This window comes from Paracoccidioides lutzii (assembly GCF_000150705.2).
Source record: "Paracoccidioides lutzii Pb01 unplaced genomic scaffold supercont2.19, whole genome shotgun sequence".
Taxonomy (NCBI): Eukaryota; Fungi; Ascomycota; class Eurotiomycetes; order Onygenales; family Ajellomycetaceae; genus Paracoccidioides; species Paracoccidioides lutzii.
In genome coordinates this window covers 533,626-553,074 of record NW_015440965.1, presented here as the reverse complement: position 1 = coordinate 553,074, position 19,449 = coordinate 533,626, and the positions used below count along the sequence as shown (strand labels likewise).

At 46.9% G+C, this 19,449-nt stretch overlaps 10 protein-coding genes across 10 annotated transcripts; 4 read left to right on the top strand and 6 right to left on the bottom strand.

Annotated features, from left to right (window-relative positions):
- Window positions 1–555: 555 nt before the first annotated feature.
- Window positions 556–1,585, bottom strand: PAAG_06708 (hypothetical protein; the record flags this gene model as incomplete). The annotated part of the gene is made up of 2 exons (XM_002791492.1): window positions 556–974; window positions 1,060–1,585. 2 exons carry the CDS (start codon window positions 1,583–1,585, stop codon window positions 556–558), a joined length of 945 nt encoding a protein of 314 aa, XP_002791538.1.
- A 1,325-nt stretch (window positions 1,586–2,910) lies between these two features.
- On the bottom strand, window positions 2,911–3,967 carry PAAG_06707 (hypothetical protein; the record flags this gene model as incomplete). The annotated part of the gene is made up of 4 exons (XM_015845974.1): window positions 2,911–3,127; window positions 3,233–3,391; window positions 3,436–3,457; window positions 3,550–3,967. 4 exons carry the CDS (start codon window positions 3,965–3,967, stop codon window positions 2,911–2,913), a joined length of 816 nt encoding a protein of 271 aa, XP_015700200.1.
- Window positions 3,968–4,910: 943 nt separating this feature from the next.
- Window positions 4,911–5,466, top strand: PAAG_12268 (hypothetical protein; the record flags this gene model as incomplete). Its single annotated transcript, XM_015847780.1, has 2 exons — window positions 4,911–5,121; window positions 5,231–5,466. 2 exons carry the CDS (start codon window positions 4,911–4,913, stop codon window positions 5,464–5,466), a joined length of 447 nt encoding a protein of 148 aa, XP_015702630.1.
- A 524-nt stretch (window positions 5,467–5,990) lies between these two features.
- PAAG_06706 (hypothetical protein) lies at window positions 5,991–7,279 on the bottom strand (the record flags this gene model as incomplete). The annotated part of the gene is made up of 2 exons (XM_002791490.2): window positions 5,991–6,574; window positions 6,694–7,279. The coding sequence occupies 2 exons, from the start codon at window positions 7,277–7,279 to the stop codon at window positions 5,991–5,993; spliced, it is 1,170 nt and encodes a 389-aa protein (XP_002791536.1).
- Window positions 7,280–7,473: 194 nt separating this feature from the next.
- On the bottom strand, window positions 7,474–8,149 carry PAAG_06705 (hypothetical protein; the record flags this gene model as incomplete). The annotated part of the gene is made up of 3 exons (XM_002791489.2): window positions 7,474–7,643; window positions 7,705–7,761; window positions 8,032–8,149. The coding sequence occupies 3 exons, from the start codon at window positions 8,147–8,149 to the stop codon at window positions 7,474–7,476; spliced, it is 345 nt and encodes a 114-aa protein (XP_002791535.2).
- A 227-nt stretch (window positions 8,150–8,376) lies between these two features.
- PAAG_12267 (hypothetical protein) lies at window positions 8,377–8,559 on the top strand (the record flags this gene model as incomplete). Its single annotated transcript, XM_015847779.1, has 1 exon — window positions 8,377–8,559. One exon carries the CDS (start codon window positions 8,377–8,379, stop codon window positions 8,557–8,559), a length of 183 nt encoding a protein of 60 aa, XP_015702629.1.
- Window positions 8,560–10,021: 1,462 nt separating this feature from the next.
- PAAG_06703 (trehalose-phosphatase) lies at window positions 10,022–13,032 on the top strand (the record flags this gene model as incomplete). Its single annotated transcript, XM_002791487.2, has 4 exons — window positions 10,022–10,044; window positions 10,152–11,508; window positions 11,584–12,916; window positions 12,980–13,032. The coding sequence occupies 4 exons, from the start codon at window positions 10,022–10,024 to the stop codon at window positions 13,030–13,032; spliced, it is 2,766 nt and encodes a 921-aa protein (XP_002791533.1).
- A 377-nt stretch (window positions 13,033–13,409) lies between these two features.
- On the bottom strand, window positions 13,410–14,566 carry PAAG_12266 (hypothetical protein; the record flags this gene model as incomplete). The annotated part of the gene is made up of 2 exons (XM_015847778.1): window positions 13,410–14,377; window positions 14,467–14,566. The coding sequence occupies 2 exons, from the start codon at window positions 14,564–14,566 to the stop codon at window positions 13,410–13,412; spliced, it is 1,068 nt and encodes a 355-aa protein (XP_015702628.1).
- Window positions 14,567–15,263: 697 nt separating this feature from the next.
- Window positions 15,264–16,079, bottom strand: PAAG_12265 (hypothetical protein; the record flags this gene model as incomplete). Its single annotated transcript, XM_015847777.1, has 1 exon — window positions 15,264–16,079. One exon carries the CDS (start codon window positions 16,077–16,079, stop codon window positions 15,264–15,266), a length of 816 nt encoding a protein of 271 aa, XP_015702627.1.
- A 1,828-nt stretch (window positions 16,080–17,907) lies between these two features.
- On the top strand, window positions 17,908–18,694 carry PAAG_12264 (hypothetical protein; the record flags this gene model as incomplete). Its single annotated transcript, XM_002791485.2, has 3 exons — window positions 17,908–18,019; window positions 18,095–18,171; window positions 18,302–18,694. The coding sequence occupies 3 exons, from the start codon at window positions 17,908–17,910 to the stop codon at window positions 18,692–18,694; spliced, it is 582 nt and encodes a 193-aa protein (XP_002791531.2).
- Window positions 18,695–19,449: the final 755 nt, after the last annotated feature.

The window sequence follows — 19,449 nt, the reverse complement described above, 5'->3', positions numbered from 1 at the left end:
TTGCATTGTGTCTTAATCTCCTCCGTTTTAATACAATGTTTACAATTTCAAACAGGATAATTTCGGCTCCAAATGCTCTCTTTTTTCCCCTCTTCTTCTTTACCCTTTTTATTCTGTATTCCACTCCTACCTTGTCCGGGTGTGGAACATGGTGCTGTTGTTTATCCATACGGTATTCTAGATGATAAAGGACAGTGAGGAGGGCTGTCTGCCTGCAAAGACGGGTATGAAGATATATATATACGTACATATGTAGTTCTAAATATCGGATGCTAATGCGCAAGCATCCTGTGGCGTTTTCGATTTTGGGGCGAAATGGGAGCGGGGTATGGCAATGACATAGTCATATTCAAAAATTCTGAGTTTTGGATTTATTTTGACAAGAAATTGCACGATTATTTCGAGTAATTATAATACTTTCTGTTCTGTTCTTTAATATGTTTGCTTTCAAACTGCTGGATAAAGTGGCCCTGCTTGCCTTTGACACTTAGAAGACTAAACAAGACGCTCCCATAAATGCGCAATTGAGAAAGGGAGATGGTTGACTGACTGCGTTCATTCGGCGCCCGTATCCTCTCCAGCAGCCGGCTTCATCCCCCTTCTCCCATCAACCCACTGCATAAAAAGCCCCACATTCCTCACAATAGCCCTGGGTATACCACCCAGCGTCCAGCTCTGCTGCACAAAGGCAGGGATCCAGCCACCGGCATTAGAGCTGGTGGCCATTGTCCACTCGACCTGGGTGGACTGGGCAATGGTCTGGATGAGTTCGACGGCGGCGTAGTTTGAGAGGATGGTATTCTCTGGCGGCGAGAAGACAGGGATGGCAGCGGGTTGGATGGGGAGATGGACGTTTATGTAGCCTGTTGGTTCGGCTGGGAGCTTGGCGGGGAGGAAGGCGCTTATGTATATGATGGGGAATGCGCGGTTAAAGAACAGGGATGTCGGTTCGAAGGTGTGGATTGACACTTTAACTGGGTGTTTTGGAAGGTAGGAGTTAGTATATGGTTAGAAAATAAGAAATAAGAAATAAGCAGTAGATTTTACTCTTTTGCTTACCGCAGGCCGTCACTCCGCTCCACCCTCCCTCGATATCCAGTCCACTACAGTCCCACTCCGCAATGGTCTCTGCACTATTCAAGCTCTGCACGTACTGCGACTCGTTCTCGAAATGGTTATCCTTCAGAGCATGCACGAATTCCTCAAAGGATGCAGTTCCCTTCACCGCACAATTTTGATGGACACTTCTACGAGCAAACCATTTATCACCCTTCTTGCTTGATCCCGGATTCTCGATAGTCCTGGATGTGGATTGGGTAGCGCCACTGAACAATTTCACCTGCGCTGTTGAGTGGAGTGCGTGCCGCAGTTTGGGATCTGCGGTGAATGTCTTTCCGGGAACGGTTTCTGTTATGAATGTATATGCCTGAGTGAGAGTGGTGTGGAGGAATTCTGAGAGAGAAGGGTGGGGATCAGTTGTTCCAGCATTGGATGATAGGGGTAGGGCGATGGATGGGTGGGCGGGGATAGCTGAGGGTGAGAGCGGGATTGGGCGAATCAATGAGGGTTTTGCGGGAGGAGGCATGGTATATCTACATATAAGTACGTATGGATATATGTGCAGATGTTAGTTGGAGAAGCAATTTCTAGAGGAAATTTAGGGTGTAGATACAGTTAGTTATTGAATTGGATGTTGTTTTCGAACTTCTGACTAGAAACTGCTCAGCACGGCTCAAAGTGATGGACATATATACATTTTGTATGCTACGCACGGAGATATATTCACCTTTGCTGACCACCCCAAGCCCGTATAACCGCTTGTTAATAGTATGGTTAACTATACGCAGTAATATATCAGTATCTTGTTTGTAACCGTGCACTTCAGCCTCTGCCCGCTAAAAGGCCCACTAAATGATGGCTAAATGGGGCCTGGACCCACTTGGGGCTGTGGGTGGGAGGGGACCTTCCCGGTCTGACCCTTGAAACCCGAGCTTAATCGGACTGCATCCGACCTCCATTCTACTATTAACTCCGTACCTTGGCACTTAACCGCCGACTGACTTCTTTAACTATTACTGCAGTGGAGATGTCCCAGATGAGCCGCTTACGCACGTGATATGTCTAGTTCAGTAGGCACCAATTAAAAAATAATGCAAGCTTCAATCTTTGAACCGACCTATCTTAATTTATATTCAGTAATTATGAGCGTAACGAGCTTTCTTTTATTTGTATTTCTCTATATTCTTCTTTAGAACAAAAGGTGTCTCGCCACACTTCAGTCAAACTCTCAAACATTTAAAGGTTATGATCAACTGTTCGTCAGGGATTTCATGATTGAATACAAGGTTCCGTTCAGATATAGAAATTAAAGTGCTATATTGAATAAGCGACATTGGCTTCCATAAACCGATCTTGGGTATATACAAACAAACCAATACAAATAGACAAACAACTTCCTTCCAACGACGTAAAGGCGCCATATCTGGCACAGTTAACATGCAATGAGAACAAAACGTGGATACGACATTTGGAAACCTCGCCGCTCACCCCCCAACCCCAATCTTTTTCCCGACAGGCAAACCAAGACGTGCTAATAGATGAAAAAGCAAACAAACAACAGTGGAAGGGAGAGTGGACAGGCAGGTATATCAATCAGCTGACCCCATTGTAATAGCTCTGAGGAGGTTTCTGCGCAAACATGATGTGGAACGGAAGATACGAATGTATTGACGAATCCTCCACAGACTTCCGAACACCGACATTGAAAACCTCCATCTCCTGCAACGTCCAGCCCAACGCCTCAGCAGATGTCTTCATGCTTATCCCTTGCAATCCGTCATTGATCACGCAACGATTATACCTTCCGATCTTCTTCAGCTTTTTGTCTCTCGGCCATGTGCCAATGGGCACTTAAAAATTTCGCTCGTTAATATTCGTAAATCCGGCGTCTCGAATGTATCCCGGGTGTTTCGTGGGGGACAGGAGGTCCACATTGAACCTGGCGAGTCCTTCTTCCATTAACTGGAGCGATTTGGCCAATGTGTACTCGGCCGGCAGGGAGTCGTCGTCGCATTGGGGCTGGAAATATAGGTCTTGGATTTCAATCCATCCACCGGGTTTTAGTTTGCTACAATTCCGAAGATGGCAAGATCAGTTCTGAGACAAGGATATAGCCAACCATATACTGCACAAAGTAAATTTAAAAAAAAAAAAAAAAAAAAAAAAAATCTACTCATATGCAGCTTTGAATAGCTTTGGAAAATCTTTAATTGACGACGTCAGATGTCGAAGATGGACGAAATCGAAGTGGTTGTCTGGATGAAGCCATGCGCACCCCGCAACATCAACCATAAACCTCACATTGGGAGGAACCCAGAGAGGCTGTATAGGGCTTTAAGTCAATGCCGAGGATATTAGCGCAAGGGTATTCATCACCCACTACATCGAAATGCGGTTGCTAGCAGCCGCAAAAAATATATATATGTACAGTATTATATATAGATGGATGTAGATGTTGAATGAAAAAATCAGGCTGCTTGATATCCGTACTGTCAATGGCCCAGACGCCCGTTCCGGTCCCGATATCAAGAATCATCTGTAGGTTCTCAAACGGAGCATAGTGCAACTTCCCCCCGCAGAGATTAACAATCATGGAATGTTTCATATCTTCGCGCTCCTGTTCCTGCTCATCGTTGGGAAACAGGTATATGCCCTCATGATATTTATGAAATCTGCGCCCGTTTTCAAAGGGGATGTTGTAGGCGCTTGAGGCTAGCGACGTCGAAGCATTCAGGTCGCTGTCAGTGGCATATCCGTCGTCGCTCTCGTTTTGTTCGTTGCGGATCTCGATGGTTGCCTCTGTCTGGAGGGCACCGCCGCCCTCGGTGGTGGTGGTGCCCTGGGCGTGTTCCTCCACGGTTTTAGAATGATGCGTAGGGGATAGAGAGTGGGGTGAATTGCTTGTCATCTTTTTAGTAGGGCCGTTATAGGAGACATTTCAAGAGCGTCCATATATATATATATATCCGTGTAATGTGGATGTGATAAGGAGGCTTGAAGTTAACTAGGACATTCGAATTTTCCGTGTGTATTATCCAAATGCGGAAACAAATCACCAGCCATTGAGGGTTCTGAGGAGCACAGATGGCGCTGGAGGCGTAACTCTAATGGAAAGAGGATGACAGTTTGATCAGACAAATGGGAGATGCTTGGTTCGGCGGGGAAGAAGAATCATGCATCCATGTACTATGGATGCAACTGGCTAGCAAGAAAAAAAAAGCAAAGGCTTCATATGGTGAGGACCGTTAAGTAATACCTAGCAACTGGCTGTTGGGAACAGGTTAATTACCGAATCCATATCGGGATCTTGAGAGCAACTGCACACGCAAAATTGGCCATAAATGTGACGAAAATACCAACAATAGAAGAGCCAAGAGGAGGAAAATCAAAGGATCTATGACACTGTGCCTACGGCTGATTTACAGTACAATTGGAGTTATCCAACAAATTTATAGTTAATACATTTAAACCACAATCCTGTAGTTTATTGTTGTAAAAGTCTGAGCGGACATCATCATTCAACAATGTCAGAGTAGGGACCACTTTCACTCTATCAGCTTACTTCTGTTATTACGACTCTTCATGATATCTTGCAATTATATCATGGACACTGTGAGCAACACCATAGGTGAACTGCGTGTAACAGACATACAGATGAATTGCTTAGTACAATTCCTACATCTGTAGTCTTCTGGATGCAACCAAAACATCCTACCATCCATTCTCAACTCTTCAAGGCAGTTCAGCCAGGAATGCCAGATCTAGATACTTTATCGTATTAGTACCATCCGTACCATTGTCGGCAACATGGGAGATTCCGACGGGAATCCGTATTCTCACACTCGCCGCTAATGGCTCCACTCATCGAGGCCGCACTCGCGGTCCAGGGTGTCAAAGTGAATGCCATAGAGAGCACCATTGAGTATTCTTTCACCAATTCCAATCTCTGCCTCGAAGCTCTCTGGATCGCAAGTCCAATCACAGGAGAGGGAAATACAAAGCTCGCCCAGGCTGGAGATGATGCTGTAAAGCTGGCTCTAGCTGTGTCTGGATTTGAGAATGGTTATTCCAGAGGGATATCGGCGATGGGCTCGTCCGAGACAAAAGACATAATATCAATGAATAGAGTCCCGGCTGACTTGTCTTTCTGGAATTTCTAAAACCTCCCCAGGACAAATCAGCGAGATAACAAGTGCGAGAGCATTAAACTGCCACCTGGGGAACAAGGGGTTCGAAATTGAGCTACAGGAACATATGATTCGGGAAATATCCAGTGGCGACATCTCAACGGAAACTATGGCTACCACAGTCGCAGCCCTCTCGGGTGCCGTGTTTCTAGACAGCGATAAAAATTTATCCATTTTATTGCGCGTGACGGATATTCTGGGATTGTCGCCTGAGACATGAATGAGTTTGTCCAAGCAGTAACATACCCCTTGCTGATTATCTTAAGTCCTCTGCGTCGCTTAGTACTCGTTCCTAGCGCTCTTCAGTTATCAATGAGTATTAATAAAGGCTGGCACCTCATGTACTAATTTAATTCATCAGGCTCCGATCGCGAAAGGGAGACTCAGGATCTGGAAGGACCCACGAGATCAATCTCTATGGATAAATATTGGGGTTGTTCAACGGACTGCTGGTCAGTTTGTGGTTCGAAATACTGCGAAATCAGGGAATAGGAGGGGGGCCTTCTGCGGCGGGAGCAGATATTAATTCAGCGAAATGCGACTAACAAACGGAAAAAAGGACAAAATAATATAAAAATGCATTCCGATGTTGTCGTGGTAGATGAATTTACGAGCTGGATATATCGTAATTTTCAATGAAGTCAAAACAGCTTTCCAGAGCCAAGGTGTAACAAATCCATGAAAACCCTTTCGTTACATATTCGATATCACAAAGGGGTATATAGTCTGTGTCAATATATATTCTCAAACACGCCGAACGCCGGGGCCTACACTACCGGTGTCAAAAAGCTCGATAAGGCCCGCACCCAGAGCTTCCTCTAGAGCCCACCGGAAGTTCATCCCATAAAGCTCTTTCCATTTCTTCGTTTTTCCAGGCAGGACGCCAGAGAATTCACCCCGCGCTCGCTTGGCGACGCTGTGATGTGCGTCGGACTCAACAGCCCCATCCCAACGGTCTCTGAGGAGGGTTAAGGGAGCTTCTCCGGACCTGGACTTATTAAGAAGTACCATTATTTGTGCCCGGCCCGCTCCAAGCAGGCGGAGATAGGGACCTAGGTTCGGGATAGAAAGAAACATGGTGGTGTCTAAAAATCTTCTTTGTGCAGATTCTACTGTCTCTTGCTGTGATTGGCATGTGTTCGAACACTGGCTTCTTGCTGCCGATGGGAGGGAAGCAAGAGAAGTATCAAAGGATGGGTGTTTAGCTAAAGAGGAGGGAGACACAAGGAAACCAGCTCGAACTAAAGATGATGTCTCCTCCGGAGAGAAGAGATCTGCTGAAATAGCAGATGACTTGGTATTTCCTCGTAAAGTTTTTAGAAATTTCCCTGTATGGATGAGTTAGAGCGACTTGATGGGAAATGAAATTTAAAATAAAAATAAATTAAAAATTAAAAAGAAAGGAAAGAAGGGGGGGGTGAGCGGGTATCAATCCTTTCTTCCTCACCCTTCAAACCATCACCTATGTATGAGCTGACCCGAACAATCTCCTCCCAGTCATCAATTAAGACTAAGCAATCTCCCAGACCACCGGAATCCAGTCCCCGCCCGGGGATAAACAGCCTTCGAACTTGACCGGCGTTGACGAGTTCGACAATCTCTCTCTCAACTTTGGTTGGCGCATTCAGCAGCATTTGAACATGCGCAACGGAAACAATCGGTGGCAGTGCGCGGCGGAAATTCAAGACTTCCGCTCTCCGGGTGCTGTTCATTCCCGCCCTGTCCGGCAAGTCACTGAACATGGTGTTGCGAATATGCTGGATCGTTTGGATTACATTATTTACTACTGTTGTTTCGGAAATATACTTGGATGGGCCAATATCGGGTAAGTAACTATCCTGGTAATATTCATGGTGAATGCCATTCTCGCTGTCCAAGGCCGTTTTGCCCAAGTCCTGAGAACGTGCGGCGTTGGGACTTTGTAAAGGTTTGGCTCGAGTGTGACGGGCGAATGGCGATTGTCGTCTGGATGATGGAGTGCTTGATGGTTTCCTGATGCGCGAAGACTGGGCAGCAGTGAAATGAAGCGGCATTATGGAAGGATACGGAGGGACAGCAGGTATTGGTAGTTATTAATATTAAATAAGGGATTAGAACAGTGATGCCTTATTTGTTCACATGATTGCACGTATATTGAGTTGGCACAGTTTAGTCAAGGTATAGTTAGAGTTAGTTAATAGATAACTAACTAGTTACATCAACAAGCAAACCCTCCTCCCCCTGGTAGTTAAATGACTAAAAGTTGCCTCGCCACCCACCATCGACCGACCTTCTGAAATCGCTGGAGACGGGCTTCCAGGTTGCAGCGTCCCCAGGCCCCGACCTCTCCATCTGGCACGCGGTCTGTCCCTTCTCTCCTATCTACCTCGAGGCTACTCCGCACGTCAATACCAATCTCTAGGTGGGTAGTAAGTAACCATAACTAGCAGTCTGCGACTGGGCCGAGTATGTTTCCAACTTTCGAAACGTGAATTTTCTGAATAATCTTCGCCAGATATCTCTGCAGCCTTCTCTTCTGAGTTTTTTTACAATGTCCGTTTAAGCTACGCGTTGTTTTGCTGTTCGCCTTCACACGCAAGCGCTGTCTTCGCCTTCTATAATAATGACGTCAAAAAGTCATTAGCTCATGAAACTCGGCCAGCGTCTCACACAGGAACATATATGTATCATCACCAAGCAACTTTGGCGAATTCACTTGGCTTGGAAGGTATTTACGTCATTAATTACCGTCTTCTTCGTGCATATATACCTGGTTACTAGCTATTTTGAAAATCCTTGTGCTTACTTGCCTCTTTCTTGACAGTAACAAGACTCGGCAGACGGTTTTGATTGAATCCGCGAGCCACTTTCGCATCACCAATGAGAAGGATGTCTTGAAGAAGCTCCAGTCCAGAACTCTCCATATTCGTCCTTTGATTGATGAGATAGTTGACCCGGCCGACCCACCTGCCATTGTGCTAAATATATCTTGAGGATGAATAGGAAAGAAATCAGATATGTATCAAAGGGGGTGCTCGAGGCATTAAAAGTGTTTCATGGAGACGGCTATGTGCACACAGGTCAGACTTGATTCCTGAACATATCTTTAAGGATATTGAATTCTAATGAAAGGGAACAATCAGATATCAACATGGACAATATCATGGTGAACCATGCTTCGCCTTCTCAGAGTCATGAAAGTGGACAGCGGCTCACAGACGTTCAACTTGCACATCTTGATAGCACAGTTTATATAACATATGACCTCAAAATTTCTGCAGGAATGGTGATGGAATTGGAACACCCATTTGGCGGAGCCCAGAGGCGCAATTAGGACTTATATTTGGTCATTTTGGGACAATGGGGTACCTATAACACACCATCCTGCTTAACAGATCTTGATTTGACTGATCTAATACCAAAGGCTGTTATATCCACGATTTGAGGTGATAGTTTCTTTATCCTCAAGTCCAAAACTTGGACTTGTCATTTGATGGTGTTCCCATCGAGGCAATGAATCCTTTTTCGTTGGCTAGTCGGCGAGAGATTTCAACAGAAGACAAGCAGTTTATCTTGAGGATTATGAGACTTGATCCAAGAGACAGACCAACCGGAGATGGGTGGCTCAATGGAATATAACCTAAATAACCTAACAAAAACTTCCTCTGTTTTCCCCATCCAGCCTTCTCAGAAATGGCTTGGGCTGGTGAGCGGCTGCGACTTTTAACCATTCCCTCTCTGTCCAAAGAGTCTTGTAAAAGAAGTGATGTTGGCAATGACCCAAACATATCCACCATTCCATGAAGATGATGCAACTAGGCTCTACAGTAACCGCCTGCTTAAAAATCTCTCTCAAAAGATGCACGCAGCACGAAACGCTTTCAGAACAGCACGCCCCTAAGTCCCAAGGAACTGTTTTAGGGGCAGGTTTTGCGGCATAGGTTTTTAACTAGGATTTTTAGAACTTCTAGTTGTTAGATTTACAGCAACAAGCGTGGATAGGTACATACATGTACAAGGATTCCACACAAATGTTGACCTAGACAGATACCGAATGGCACACCAAACACCACTCTTCAGTCCTGAATCATTCTATTGATGGCGCAACAAAGTGGCCTTTGTGCATTAATATAATTGCTATATATATGTGTGTTATGTATGTATGTACCTGGGAAGTTTAACTAATACGACATCCCAGATTCGGATCTTGCCCCACAGGAAAAACCACGAAGCTTGTTATTGATCAATCCTCAAAATCCCAACTTAAAAGGATGTTTCCACCCGGTTTGAACCGCCTTTTTTATTTTTTATTTTCTTATTTTTCTATTTTTTTACTTCAAACTCTTCTATAAACCCGAGTGGTCGTGTTTTCCCAATGATGATCCTGAGGAGCCATGATATGATCTATGGATTGTTGAGCAAGCATGTGAATTGCCCTCTCCTTTCCTAAGCTCTGGCAGAAATCGTAGTTAACTATTCCACTTTGAATGGATGACGTATCTATGATGAATGGATCTAGACCTCGCTGCAAGGGAAAACAATCACTTTTCGTGTACGTGAGATTTCCTTGGAATTTTGCCAATTCGAAGACAGACAGCTTTCTCGAGTATTCACATAAATACACTGCCACATACACTACATACAATCTCACGCCGGCTAAAACTTCTGCCCGCTGTTGCTTTCCCATTTCCACTGTCCGCATTTCCGATCGACTTCTTGCTCCGGTCTAAAGGGATTTTGAACTGCCCTCGAAACCTTTCAACGGACGTCCTTTGCAACCCCGAATTTCTGTCACAATGACGGTTTTCGTTGTGTCTTTGTAAGTTCTTCTGTTATAAGTTGATGATTGCATTGGGTATGGCAGCTCTCTGACTTTCTTTTTCCTTTTTTTTTTTTTTTTTTTTTTTTTTTTTTTTCGAATTCTAGGTTTCTCCCCTATACTGTCAATTTTCAGCTCCCTGAGGGCCTGCAAACTAGGCGACCGTCAAGTCCTAGACATCGACATGTGAGAGAAGGATCTTCTGAGCTTCACAGGAAACAATTCAGTAGCCTATTCTCCCAGCGCAGGAAACCAACTTCTCCAACAATACCGGCATTTCCCAAGGAACAAGTCCAACACCATTCCCTTACATCCGACAAGTCTAGCAAGCCTAAGCCCAAGGTTGACCAATCAGGCTATCCGTTTCCTTCACCCGCGGATCTTCAGCCGTTGGCTCCCAGTGATCCCCATTCCCCAACTTGGGGGACTAAGGGAGTATTCAATCAACCGAAAGCAATGCCGTTGTGTTCTCCGGCCCCATCCATCCTTGATCATGGTGTCGCTACTGACTCCAAAAATGCAGCTGATGCGATTAAGCTGTTCACATTAACTCAGCCAGACCCTGAGAACGACTATTTTGCGGGAGCAGCATGGACAATAGTGCCGTCGGAACAAGGAAATGGTGGGCTTCGGAATGCCGTCCGCTCTACTGTCGACAGCAACGTTCTCGGGAGCGTATTTTGGGTCGGAACTCTCGGCATGCCGACAGATGCATTGGATGATCACACAAAGGATAACATAGCCGAAAAACTCGAAGTGGACTATGATGCATTGACTGTCTATGTGGATGATAGCGATTTTGATGGCCACTATCTCCACTTCTGCAAAACAATTTTGTGGCCGGTTTTCCATTATCAGATTCCTGACAACCCAAAGAGCAAAGCGTATGAAGACCACTCATGGGTCTACTACGTTCGTGTGAACCAAGCATTTGCGGACCGTATTGTTCGCAACTGGAAACGTGACGATGTGATCTGGTTCCATGATTACCACTTACTATTAGTGCCCGCTATGGTACGGAAACAACTCCCTGATGCTCAGATCGGGTTTTTCCTCCATATAGCATTTCCGTCATCCGAAGTATTTCGCTGCCTGTCCGTCCGGGAGGAGTTGCTCAAGGGTATGCTTGGAGCCAATCTGATAGGTTTCCAAGCTCAAGAATATTGTCATCATTTCTTGCAAACCTGCAGCCGCATACTTACTGTCGAAGCAACGAATGAAGGTGTTCAACTGGACGATCGCTTCGTTAATGTGGGGACTTTCCCAATTGGCATTGACGTGAAGGGCTTGGACGGTATACGGAGCAATGACGAAGTTGCGCAATGGATGCGCATAATCAAGGAAAAATATGAGGGAAAACGCCTTGTTGTGGCCCGTGACAAGCTGGACAATATTCGGGGCGTCAGGCAAAAGTTACTGACATACGAACTTTTCCTCCGCAAATACCCGCAGTGGCAAGACAAGGTATGATGACACTGCCCTTTCTTATCCTTAAGGTTCTATGCGCAGCAACAGCCATAACTAATACTGTCGATCCAGGTGGTTCTAATCCAAGTTGCCTTGCCGACGACGGAGCAATCTGAGCTTGATGCAACAGTATCAGACATCGTGACGCGAGTGAATTCTGCCAACTTCAGCTTGGCCCATCAACCTCTGGTCTTTCTGAAACAAGATATCGACTTCCCTCAGTATATTGCGTTGATCTCCATGGCAGATGTTCTCATGGTCACGAGTCTGCGAGAGGGTATGAATCTTACCAGCCATGAATTCATCCAATGCCAAAATGGCCAATATTCCGAGAAAAAACATGGCTCTCTGATTCTTAGTGAATTTACGGGAAGTGCTTCGCTATTCGAAGGACACTCGTTGCTTGTCAACCCCTGGAACTACAAGCAATGCGCCGAGGCTTTGAATACTGCCCTGGAAATGAACCCAGAGCAGAAGCAGCGCAGCTGGACAAAATTAAACGACATAATTATGAAACATACTACGGCTAATTGGTTCAAAACGTTTATCGAGGCTCTCAGGAAGGCGTGGAGTGAGCAGTCATTTCGGGATAATGTGTCCATACCTCGTCTTTCAGTCAATGATCTTTGCTCTAAATATAAACGGTCCTCACACCGTCTGTTCATCCTCGACTACGAGGGAACTCTGGCATCCTGGGGTTCCCCTACTAGCATCGTGTTGACCACGCCAAAGCGGGCCATTGATACGTTAAATGACTTGATTGAAGATCCCAAAAATATCGTCTACGTGATGAGTTCTCGAATGCCCGAAGAGATGGAACGGCTCTTCCGCCGTGTCGCAGGGCTGGGTCTAATTGCTGAGAACGGTCGCTACCTTCGCGAAGCCAACCATGAGGACTGGGTACGGCTCGTGAGCGAGGAGCATACAGAAACCTGGAAAGAAGGAGTGGCAGACATGATTCGGTATTTCCAGGAACGCACAGAAGGCAGCTGGGTTGAACACATGCACACATCTCTAGTATTCCATTTCGCAAATGCAGAGGATCCGCAGACGGCCGAACGACATGCGTCCGAGTGTGCGAATCACATCAACGACACATGCGCGAACCATAATGTCCACGCCATTGTGGACAAGGATGCTCTTATCGTTGAACCTGTCTCCCCCAACAAGGCCACGGCTGCGAGTACGGTGCTAGAGTGCCTCCAACGGTCCGCGAAGGGTTCTCTTCCTGCTACAAATCAGGAGCCTGATTTCCTCTTTGTTGTTGGAGATGGACGGGAGGATGAGGTTATCTTCCGCTGGGCGAACAAACTGGACGAGGAAGGGGTGATCAAAAACGTTCTTACTGTGACGCTTGGGTCGAAGAATACGGAAGCAAAAGCAACATTAACGCAAGGGGTGACCGGTAAGTGCTGCCCGTAGCTACTTGAGGAATGCGTTTTGCCCTTACTGACACTGTGGGATGCAGGGGTACTTTCCTGCCTTCAGAAACTGGCGACCATCTCGCAGGTAACGCAGTGATAACCTCCATTCCGCCAGGCAGGGCGTGGTTATCCATATTCATGTCTCCAAACGATTAGCTGGTTGATGCTCGCCTATTCAGCCTTAGTTCTCATCTCGTATGTATAGTTTATTGAGTTACGTATTCTAATTAGCTACTGTCTTCACTTTTAAGCAAGCGATCCGAATAGTTATTCTGCTCCCTTTCCTCAATTCGTCGCTATGTTAGGAAAAATAAAATTGAATCTATCTAGGTCTACAAGTTTCATTTATCACGGATAGCTACACATCTAAATCTATATACAAAGTAGTGAAAGAGCTATATATACCGCGCTTGGGGTCTAACAATTTACCTTGGGAACCAAAGGAAAACATTCCGACAGAGCCAAATAGATTGCTTATATCTTCGTGGCCCCATTTCCATTCCCATTTCCCTTCCTCTGGTCAAAATTCCTCCGCGCATCCACAATCAGTGCGACATGGTTACTCAACGCGACAACCTCACCCTGCTCATCCAGCACGACAAGATCCAAATCCATCCTCCCATCTCTTAGCACCTTCGTCTGCACACGTGAATACAACCACTCCACCCCCTCCGCCGGCAACTTCTTCTTAAACTCGATATTCAGCAGGACAGTGGGGTACCAGTACCTGGCCACCTTGTCGCTGCTGCTTTCCGCCGCGGCCGCAGACCCAGGAGCCGTCACCCCATCAGCCCACTGCTTCCGATCAAACGTCGCCAGCATCATCGGGAACATATCCGCCAGATAACCCAGCGACGCATCGGTCCAGCGCTCGATTAGGCCATACGGCTTAAATCGGGCCCACTGCTCCACGACGCCGGCATATGTCTCCCCCATTCCCGAGCGCCGGGGCGTGTAAAACTCGGCATGCTGCGACGCCTTGCGCATGGTCGCAAAGGCAACATGGAAGCGCTCCCAGTCACCATCGCGGCCGTCCCGGGCCAACCTCGCCAGGTCAACCGTCGGCGCTCCGCCTCTGACACCACCAACAACAGCAAGGTCCCCTGGCCCCCGCACCGGCACGGCAGACAGTTCATACCCGGTATTCATCGTGGGGCCCTCCTCCTGGTCGAAATTGGAGACGGTGATGTAACCGGCAGCCTCATCGCGGACGGCGCCGTCGGGATCCAGTTGGCTGAGGGTTATATGTAGGATTGAGGTGCGGGAGCCGAGTTTTGTATCTTGCACGGTGAAGGTGGCGGGGCCAGCTTCGGTGCGGCGCAGGAAGGTAAGGTGGATTGTTATGGGGTGGGGAGCACCGGAGTGCAGGGTTGGGTGGGTGTGTTTGAGATGGGTGACTGCGACATTGTGGAAGATGGAGGTTACGTAGCCGCCATGGGGGACTGGGCGAAAGGGGGTAGATCAGTTGTTTGTTGGAATCATAAATCATGGGATAGGTAGGGAGGAGGAAATGATGCATGCATATGCATACCTGTTCCGATACACCATTCCAATCGTAGGGTTGCGGTGTAGGTGTGCGAGGACAGTGGGGTGACAGCCGTAGCGTCCTCGAATCTGTTCACGGCCGTCATGGTCGGTGCGTATGTATTAAATCCTGTCCAATTGAGCTTTCGCAACAAAACCCCACCGTTGTGGAAACCTTCACTCCAGGAACAAAAACGTATCCCTCCGTCTAGACACCCTCTATTCCCAACAAACTGCGAGATGTTAAAGCAGTTGCATGTGCGAGGGTATATCAAACATGTGAATTTCCAAAAGAGTAGGTAAAGAATAGACAAAAATTGAAAATCCCCGAATACAAAATCAGGAGAGGGCGCATAGAATATATATACAAAATATAAAATAAGATATGTATATATAGAAATATTTAGAACAGGAGAATAGTTCTTTGTAGGTACACCACGGGATATTTGTATGGATGAATATCGATGCATCGTCGGGAGGAAATTCTGGTGGTTTGGGTTGGGTCAGTCGGGCCGAGTACCTCGGCATCCCGACACAAGCCTGTTACTCCGGCCAAATCAAAACATAACAAAGCTTCAAGTCACTTAAATGTCTACATATTTGCAAAGCTCTGAATTTGTTGGTATGGTGGGGGGTGGGAGGGAAGGGGAGGTAGAATGAATGTATAATATCCATGCTATATCACATTAAACAGCGAATTCCAGAGGTTCCATAACTACTCTATGCTCTATACGTTGAGAGATAAAAAATTAGCCCTCTATATACATACACACACACACAAACGCAACAGAGCCGAATGCAGAATCACAACTTTCCCTCCCTTGACTGCTGCACCCAAACCCCATATGCCTCCGTACAAACCAACTTCCTCTTAACCCACTCCAACTGTCCCACCCCCCCTTTTCCTTTCCCTTTCCCTTTCCCTATCCCTATCCCTATCCCTTCCCCTTCCCCCTCCCCTTCTTCCTGCACAAGCTGCCCTCTCATAAAAAACTTCCTCCCCTCCCTCGCCACACACCACGCCTTCACAACCGCCATCCCCGGCACCCTCACCGGTCTCCGATACCTCACATCCAGCTGCACCGTATACAACCTCGCCCGTTCCGCCTTCTCATTCTCCTTGTAGCCAGGTATATGCAGCGAGACGGCCAATGACATCACCTCATCGAGCAGCGTGGCGATGACACCGCCATGCGCCGTGTCCGGGTGCCCGCTTATGCCCGGCGTGGCGAGGGAGAAGAGAGCGAAGAGGTCGACTTTGTTAGATGGGATGGGGCGGCCTGCTGCTGGTGCCGTGGGGCCAGTAGCGGGCGGGGGAAAGGGAAGAGATTGGTGGGTTGGTGGTTGCTCGATTGTTTTCTTGCGGAGGGTGAGGCAGTGGGGGATTGTGGTTGGGGAGCCGATTGTGAGGGCGAAGAAGGCGTCTTCGCCGGTTGCTGGGTCGGAGGTTCGCGAGTAGGTTTTTATGGCGGCGTGGGTTGGGAGATTGAGGAACGTGGATGTCCATGGGTCTGATTGGAAGTGGGAGAGGGTTTCTGGGGGAATGGAACATGGGGGAGGAGATGTAGGTGTATAAGCGGAAGAGGAGGAGGAGGAGGATGATGATGATGAGGATGACATGGTGCGGTTGCGGTTGCGGTGGTTGCGGTGGTGGTTTTTGATCCCTTGCTATTCCGCCAGTTACGGTGAGTTGTATGTATGGATGAGGTTAATTAGCGAATTGAAGAATTTAGGGAGTGAGGGAAACAGAGGCCGAGTCCATTATCAGTTTCACCAAAGGAACATAAACATTTTATTCCTCTTTTTCTTATTGTTTCTTATTTTCCCATCTCTCTTTGCTTTTCGTCCTTTCTTCTATTTCCAGTGTGAATAAACTCCGCGACACGGCTCTGACACCGGATTTTTGACCTCGGCAGTTTTCAGGAACCGGGATTTTTAAGTTAACTATTGAGTTGGTAGTTAGTTAAGAACCTCAGCCATCGAGCGGTTGGATGCAAATCCCCTTGGGATTTCTTCTCAACCCAGCCATATCAACAGGAGGAAGTTGAAGGCTAACAATGGATCGAAACATCTTTCATGTATCCATCAGGTAGCATGAGAAAGCCCTATCCCTATCAGCTTCTGGAGGCATATGGAGTGGATCCATTACGGGGGGACCCTCAACATTTGCCGAACGAGTGCAGAAGAAGAGAGGGGAAATAACAAAGAAGATTGTGAAGAGTCACCCTTGAAAAACCAGATCCCTCATTTCCTCTGATAACAGGCGTAATAAGCCATGAGCTTCTTAGCCCGGAGCTCACTTTCATTTTATGATGAATTCTGTGGCTGTGACACCCACACGGATTTGAGAAATCCAAAGAACTGGAATAGGGAATTTAGCCTGTTTTGTTGGATGGACAAGACGGATCCTAGCCTACAATTTTCTTGGTATTAACTAACTTCTGTCATACCTGAGCTCACGGAGTATTATTTAATTCTAAGGCGCGGGGGGTAAAAGGGAGAGATATTATCTCCCTGGACCCGCTCCCGGCAGCATCAAATCGCCCAACCAAAGGCGCGGCCAACGTGTCAGTGGCCAGCAGAGCCTATTGTCTTGGTTGGCGGGATAAAACTGCATCCGGCGGCAATACCACACCAGGAGGACAGCACAGGTTAACCCCCCCCCTTACTTACAACCAGCCCGGGCCCGGGCCCCGGCCCCCGGCTCCGGCCCCGAGCAGGAATTAGCCCGGTGGACGAGGGCTTCCTTCTTCAGCTTCACGTTTGCCTCTCTCTCTGGGGTTGTTTTTTGTTTATTTTTCTTTTTGTTTTCCTTTTGTTTTGTTTTCTTTTTCTTTTTTTCTTTTTCTTTTTCTGCTGCTGCTTCTTCTCCTTCTTTTTATCCAGCGTCATTCATATCTAATAAATATATTCCGAGTCCTCAATGTAACAAACCACATTCTTCCTGGCTGATAATAATACAATACTGACTGTGACTTTACTCTCGGCCTGTGTTATTGGTTCATTGGTTACCGTTGCTGCAGTAGTTATCCCCTGATCCCCATCAACCACAAACCCCCACCCCCCAACGGGCCACGGCCACGGTGATAGATAACTAAGATCCATACGCAGATCTCTGCCACACTCCGTGTGCGTTGATAACTACTTGGTAGGCAGCTCCGTCAGAGCAACCGCCACAGCAACAACCGCTTCCACAAGCGCATCAGTCTCACCGCAACACACACAAATATCCGCCAGCTCTCTCTCTCTAAAATCTCTACCAATTCTCTTCCCCTTAGTCGCATCCCAAATCTGTTGTCGTCTCTGGCTGCAGCTCATTACCGCGATTCCCAATTGATACACCCTCATATCCTTTTCAGCTAGCTTCAATTGCTCTCTGAAGCGTTGCTCCACCTCTTTTCTCTTCTCTGTCTAGGGTGATACTTGACAACGCAACACAGCTACCATCATGTTGCTCTCCGTTCTCCTCCCTGTTGTGTCTCTGCTGGTGACGACGGGTATCGCTGCCCAAATTTTCCCTCCTGATTTCAACCTAGGTGCTGTCCCGACCGACCAAAAATGTTAGTAACCAGCTTCCATGAATTTTTCTTATTTTTCGCGTTAGGGGGCATGTGTTGCTAACCAATTGCTGTCAGATGCCTGGTGTGATTCCCAGTCCGCCGCTTGCCCTGCCATCTGCCAGAACTTTGCCTCGGTCAATAAGTGCAGCGCAGTATGTATCCAATGCATCCAAGACCCTGTCTCCCATTCTTCTTTTTCCTCTACTCCTGCTTCTTCTTGGTGTTCCTTCCTGCATCACATATCAAGTGTCGCATTGAAATAATCCTAACCCACCGCATCAGAATGATCTAAGCTACACCTGCACCTGCGGTGACGGAACCACCCCCGACCTGACCAAGTATAAGAGCACGATGCCGTTCTTCATCTGCACCTCGACCTTTGCCCAATGTATCGCAAGCCACCCCGATGACCTGATGGGTCAGAGAGCCTGCAAGGAGAACCAGTCCAAATGTCTCGGCACTCAGGACCCTTTTAAATCAAAGGGGGAGATCACTTCCAGCGCCAGACCAACCAAGACCCAAGAAGCGCAGATCTCAAGCAACATCCCCACCGTCACCCAAAATACAAGTTCCTCAAAGACCAGCAACCCAGCTTCCACTCTACGTGTGCCTCATGATTCCTCTGTTAGCATCCTAGTTGCCGCTTTCCTCGCGGCTTTCAAGCTTTTCATGTAGCCACCTGACTGTGGCAGACTCCTGACCGTGGTGTTTTATGTTGTTTAGCGGACAGATCCTTTCTTATTTTTAATGACGACGATGAGATGTATTCATGCCCTCCCTGTTGATGTGTGTGCAGGACTGGAGTAAAGGGTGGGAAAATAAGGAATGGTGAAGGAAGAAATGAAATGGTCGCAGCAAGATGCCTCTTGCGATAATTGTTTGTTTTTGTTTTGTTTGTATGCTGCTCACCCTATATTTCTTAGCCTCCTTAACCTCAAATCCATGAGCATTCCTTTCCCTTTCTTTAATTTCCAGGTGGTACTCCGTAGGTGTTTATGATGAGATGTAATGCGTGCATCAGCCACTGCAGCAAAATGGTAGTGATGGCATTTGATTTGACTGAATATGCCTCCCGAAATTCTTTGCGGAAACAAATCAACATGTCCGAAATGGTTTTTGTGTTTCTGTCCCAAGTTTTATTTAGGCGCGGGTCACTTTAGAGCTAAATGATACATGTATGACGTTGACTTGGGAGGAATAGACTGTATGAACCCATCTATCGCCGGGTACACAGAGGATATACAAGTATTTATCCTCCTTATCTAAGAGTAAAATTACTATCAAAATATCAAAAGTATTTTACTATTAAATTTACATTATTTTAGACTATCTTTTTAATTTTCTTAATTTTTTCTAATTTTTAAGCTGCCATTTTGTGGGGACAGAGCTGTCTGTTGCCCGCCAAAAGATACATCACAACCTCGCCAAGA